The 6,061-nt window shown below is 45.5% G+C and overlaps 1 protein-coding gene across 1 annotated transcript in view; it reads left to right on the forward strand.

Annotated features, from left to right (window-relative positions):
- The window catches only part of spred2a (sprouty related EVH1 domain containing 2a), a 42,008-nt gene that overhangs the window by 22,410 nt on the left and 13,537 nt on the right, over positions 1 to 6,061 (forward strand). Inside the window, exons 2-4 of the mRNA XM_046046803.1 lie at positions 565 to 739; positions 1,309 to 1,477; positions 4,846 to 4,910. Coding sequence (XP_045902759.1) covers positions 565 to 739; positions 1,309 to 1,477; positions 4,846 to 4,910 — 409 coding nt within the window. The remainder of the gene's footprint in view (positions 1 to 564; positions 740 to 1,308; positions 1,478 to 4,845; positions 4,911 to 6,061) is intronic.

Consider the following 6,061-nt stretch of genomic DNA (forward strand, 5'->3'; position numbering starts at 1 on the left):
GGGTCTTGACCATGCGTCCATGTGCCCGCTGGGAGTGAGACCGTGTTGGGTGGTCAGTTGGACTTTCCTTCTGTCTGTAGCGTACAGTAGCCTTTTATTGGCCGTTTTACGCAAAGTTTCCTCAGCAGTTATTATTATGCTATGCTATGGTGGCGTTTAGAGCTTTCTCTTTGGGCAGCTGTGGAAGGTCGGTGGTCGATCCCCAGCTCCTCCAGTCTGCATATTGAAGTGTCCTTGACATGGAACCCGAAATTGCTCCCGATGGCTGTGCCATCAGTGTGTGAGAATAATTTGTTTCTGTTTGTGTTGTAGCTTCTGTTTCTGATGAACAGTTGGCACCTTGCGTGGTAGCCACTGCAATCAGTGTGTGAATGGGGTGAATATGATTTGTATTAAAGTTGCAAACATTTGTAAAGTGCTTTGAGTGGTCGCAAGACTAGAAAGGTGCCATAAAAGCACAGTCTTTAAATCCTGGAAAACATATTTTGGCGCCATGTTTCAGCTACCTGTACCTCCTCCACAGCTCGCCATGCTAACAGATCGTTTCTCTGTGGTTTGCTGCAGTGACAGCTATATTGTGCGCGTCAAAGCGGTGGTGATGACCAGAGACGATTCGAGTGGCGGCTGGTTGGCGCAGGATGGCTGCCTGAGCAGAGTGGGCGTGTGCAGGCTGCTGTCGGCGGAACTGCTGGGACGCAACACCTTCCTCATCCACGGAGAACGCCTCAAAGACAAGCAGGTCAGTCCAGCATGTGTTATTCATGTGAATACAGAGAAGTTAATTGTTGTGTTATAGTGCAGTTTCTGTAGTAAATATTGTATATTTTTCTAAATTCAAAATGATTACTCCTCTCTATTAATCTTAAGGCTACATGCACACACTGAAGGTCTTGCTTTTTTTCTTAAACCATGAGCTCACGGGCAGTTTTGGAAATACAAATAAAGCAAACCAATACCAAACGTGACGTTTCGGGCTGTCATGGCTTCTAACAACACATATCAACACCACATAAACATAAACACACATAACACTTAAAGCTCTGAACGTCATGTAAACTATGTAAGTACCTACAGAAGAAACTTTTAAACCACTGTTCAATGTCTAAAAGTTTATTTAACGGACGTACAATTAATTTGAGGATTCACAGACTTCCACGCCAATGTTCTTGCACCCGTCACCCTGTGCAGGCTGCATACACACTGCTAAATATCATGACCGATGAAATGCAGTGGGAGCCCAGGTAATGTTTTTCCGATGCAACATTAAAAATCCAATGTTGTCAGTTTCTACTGTATTTTCTTTTACAGGTGATTCTGGAGTGTTTCTTAAAGAAGGATCTGGTCTACACAAAGGCCACGCCAACTTTCCACCACTGGAAGGTAGATAACAAAAAGTGTGGCCTGACCTTCCAGAGTCCAGCCGACGCCAGAGCCTTCGACCGCGGGGTGAGGAAGGCCCTGGAGGACCTGACAGAAGGTACCCACTAGTCCCAAGGTTGGGCAGTAACATGTTATATTTTCATTACATTTATTCATTTACGCCTTTATCCAAAGCGACTTACAATTGCTATATATTTCAGAGGTTGCATGCCTCTGGAGCAACTAGGGGTTAAGTGTCTTGCTCAGGGATGCTGGATGTGTCACAATGGGGAGTTGAACATGGGTCTCTCACACCAGAGGCATGTGTCTTATCCATCCCATCACCACCCACATATAGTAACCCACGTTACTGTAATATTATTACTTTCCTCAGTCTGTAATAATATTAGTTATTAATCCAAGTAATGCTGCGTTACTGTGATTGTCCTTGACGTGTTTGCGCGACTGCTGGTCAGGGGCAGCTGCTAGCACAAGAACAAGGGAGAGAGGCGTTCTTTCCACAGCTGTAAGAATTGCCATTATTGTGAGTTTGTCACAGTCTAACATCCAAAGAACATTCTTGTCCGTTGAAAACTTTGTGAAACAAGCAACAAGCTTTCAACCGCGAACAATTCTACATCCAATTTATTGAAGCATCGACTGAAGCAGCACAGCAATGTGAAAATGATCGGGATAACATTTACAATGTCTAGAAGAGCTGCACTACTAAATCATTTTACCCCCATTCAAGCTAGTGGGGGGCTAAACCGGAAAAACAGTGGAACATAGAAACCCCATCAGGAACTGGGATTTTGGCGGTGTATTTGCAGAACGATGCAGACACAAACGCACAAGTATAAATCAGAAATCAGAAATCAGAAATACTTTATTGATCCCCGAAGGGAAATTCTGTGTTACAGTTGCACACATTGCACAAGGGCAAAGGAATATAATAAAGATAGTGGTATATAGAGAAGTATATAAATATTAGAGTAAAAATATCAATAAAATAATATAAAGACTGTGTATATGTACAATATTTACATAGTTAAAGGAATTGTTATGGTACAGTATTTACATAATTAAGGAATTGTTATGGTGAACAGTAATAAGGACTAAACTGCAGCAGAGAGTATTGCACATTATAATTTAAGCAAGTGTTATTGCACAAAACAGATAATAATGTCCAGTTTAAAAACTAAGTGTCTGTGTGTCAGACACTTAGAGGGAGGAGTTATAAAGTTTGATGGCCACAGGCAGGAATGACTTCCATTTTGGGGGAATAAGGTTTGCACTGAAAGTGCTCCTGTGTTTGAGCAGCATGGAGTGGGTGGGAGACACTGTCCGTGATGATGATCACCACCGACAGAGAGAGTCCAGTTCAACCCCCACAACGTCACTGGCCTTGTGGATCAGTTTGTCGAGACTGTTGGCGTCCGCTACCCTCAACCTGCTGCCCCAGCATGCAACAGCAAACAGGATAGCTCTGGCCACCACAGACTCATAAAAGATCCTCAGCATCATCCTGCAGATGTTGAAGGACCTCAGCCTCCTCAGAGAATAGAGACGGCTTTGGCCCTTCCTGTAGAGGGCTTGAGTGTTTTTGGCCCAGTCCAGTTTATTGTCCAAGTCCACTTCCAGGTCCACTCCCAGGTAATGTAATCCTCCACAATGTCCACAGGGACCCCCTGGATGGAAACAGGGCTCACTGGTGCCTTGTCTATCCTTCCACAGCCAGCTCCTTAGTCTTTGTTGAGTTGCAGATGGTTCTGCTCACACCATGTTACAAAGTCCCCCATCACAGCTCTGTACTCAGCCTCGTCACCCTTGCTGATACATCCAACCACAGCAGTCATCAGAAAACTTCTGAAGATGGCAGGACTCTGTGTGGTAGTTGAAGTCTGTGGTGTAGATGGTGAAGAGGAAGGGAGAGAGGACAGTCCCCTGCGGGGCCCCGGTGTTGCTGACCACGCTGTCTGACACACAGTGTTGCAGACGCACATACTGTGGTCTGCCAGTCAGGTAGTCAACAATCCAGGACACGAGGGGGATATCCACCTGCATCGCTGTCAGCTTCTCACCCAGCAGGGCCGGCCGGATGGTGTTGAAAGCACTGGAGAAGTCAAAGAACATGACCCTCACAGTGCTCGCCCGCTTGTCCAGGTGGGCGTAGATGCGGTTGAGCAGGAAGACGATGGCGTCCTCAACTCCCAGTCGGGGCTGGTAGGCAAACTGGAAGGGGTCCAGGAGAGGTCTCACCATGGGCCGCAGCTGATCCAGAACCAGTCCCTCCAGGGTCTTCATGATGTGGGAGGTCAGTGCCACAGGTCAGTAGTTCTTGGAGTCACTGGGACGAGGCGTCTTTGGCACAGGAATGAGGCAAGATGTCTTCCACAGCACAGGAACCCTTTGGAGACTCAGGCTCAGGTTGAAGACATGGTTAAGGACTCCACATAGCTGGGAGGCACAGGCTTTGAGCGCCCCGGGACGGATACCATCAGGGCCTGCAGCCTTATTAGAGTAGAGTCTCCTCAGCTGTCTTCTCACCTGGTCAGCAGTGAGGCACACAGAGGTCACAGGTGAGGGAGGGGGAGAGGAGTCGTCGTCAGGCTGGAGAGAGCTGTTAACCTGAGAGCTGGAGGAGGGGGGAGTAGGGATCTCCCAGGAGGAGGGCCAGGGACAGTGAGGAGGGGGGAGTAGTTGGTTTGGAGGTGAGACAGCAGCTGAGTTAGTGGCGGGATGGGAAGTAGCCATAGCATCAAATCTGTTAAAGAACAGATTAAGTTGGTTGGCCCTGTCCAAGCTGCCTTCAACTCCTCTGCTGCCAGTGATGTTCCTCATGCCGCTCCAGACCTCCCTCATATTGTTCTGCTGGAGTTTAAGCTCCAGCTTCCTCCTGTAATTCTCCTTAGCCTCCCTGATCTTCACCTTCAGGTCCCCCTGAATGACCTTCACCTCCTCCCTGTTCCCGTCTCTGAAAGACCTCCTCTTTGCATTCAGGATGTTCTTGATGTCCTTTGTTACCCACGGTTTGTTGTTTGGGCAACACTGAACAGTCTATAAACAGTCTTTGTTGGGACAGTGCAGTCCACACAGAATGCTCACAGTACCGTAGACTACAGAGTAGACTGAAGCATAAGTATAAATTGGATTTGTCCTGCACCAACTAAACTGTGTTGGTACTGCAAAATTTAAGCAGAGCTGCATTTTTTCTTTATTTTATAACTGACTGTTAGGTTGCCAGCAACACATTGGCTAAATTATATTTGAAAAGATGGAAGTCATTTGGCCTGAAAGGTCCAGACCATTCTTCAAACTACTGTAGTGTTGCATAGCATGCCAAAAAAATCTAGCTTTTTGCTGTCACCATTATCTGAAGCTCTCCGTTCAGAAAGTAGTGAACTGTGGTTGGAGTGAAAAGAAGTTGATAAAATAAAATAAGTTGTCTCAGTTCTTATCGTACTGATCCTCCTGTGTGTTCTCCAGGGTCGACCACGTCCTCATCAACGCTGCAGAACGAGGCGGAGCTCGGAGATGACGATGTCTTCACGGTGAGAAACTCTTCCTCCAGCTTCTAAAACACTGATGAATGGAAATGTCCAGGATCTACTGTCACTCCTGTATCTCAATTTACAGTTTTTCTCAATTGCTTGAACACTTTCTTGAAATTACGCCTCTTCTCAAAGCCTTTTTCTCAAAACTCTAAACACAAAACCACAACTTCTCACCCAACCACTCAAAACCATCAAGTCTTCCTGAAAAACCAACCCTGCCAACCAACCCTTGCCCTCAGACAGAACACACAAGCCCTCAAAAATACACACACTACAACACAGTCTTACACACTGGTGAAATAAATTCAAAACAATACTACAAAAACTGGTTATAAGTATTGTAGCTTGTGATTCTCCCCCTCAAAAACCTTTTCACATGATGAACACAAAAGAAATTCACAAATTCACATTTTTTGTTCCTTAGTGTGCTGTACAGTACCACACAGCAAACAACAAATTATTCTGCCCCAGCATCCTTCCATCCGTCTTTGGTCAAGGACAGGCCAGAGATTCTCATCCTCTACCTCGTTGTCTACTTCCTCCCTACAACATCTCCATCCTTCAATCCTATGACCCATAATTCCTTTATTATGTTACCATAATTATGCAGACGACACACAGATTTACATAACGATATCACCAGGGGACTATGATCCCATACAGGCGCTGAGTAACTGTACTGAGCAGGTCAACGGTTGGATGTGCCAGAATTTTCTTCAATTAAACAAAGATAAAACTGAAGTTATTGTGTTTGGAGCCAAGGAAGAACGATTGAAAGTCAGCGCTCGACTTCAATTGGTAAGGTTAGTAACCACAAACTGAAATCTTGGTGTAGTCAAGGACTGAGACCTGAATTTAAGCAGCCACATTAAGACAATTACAAAGTCAAAGGATTAAAGGACTTATGTCTCAGCAAGACCTGGAAAAACTTGTCCATGCATTTATCTTCAGTCGACTCGACTACTATAACAGTGTCCTTACAGGGCTCCCTAAGAAATCCATCAGACAGCTGCAGCTGATTCAGAACGCTGCTGCTCGAGTCCTCACTAAGACCAAAAAAGTGGATCACATCACTCCAGTTCTGAGGTCTTTACATTGGCTTCCTGTATGTCAAAGAATTGATTTCAAAATCCTGCTGTTAGTTTATA

Source organism: Micropterus dolomieu, linkage group LG01 (genome assembly GCF_021292245.1).
Source record: "Micropterus dolomieu isolate WLL.071019.BEF.003 ecotype Adirondacks linkage group LG01, ASM2129224v1, whole genome shotgun sequence".
Classification (NCBI taxonomy): Eukaryota; Metazoa; Chordata; class Actinopteri; order Centrarchiformes; family Centrarchidae; genus Micropterus; species Micropterus dolomieu.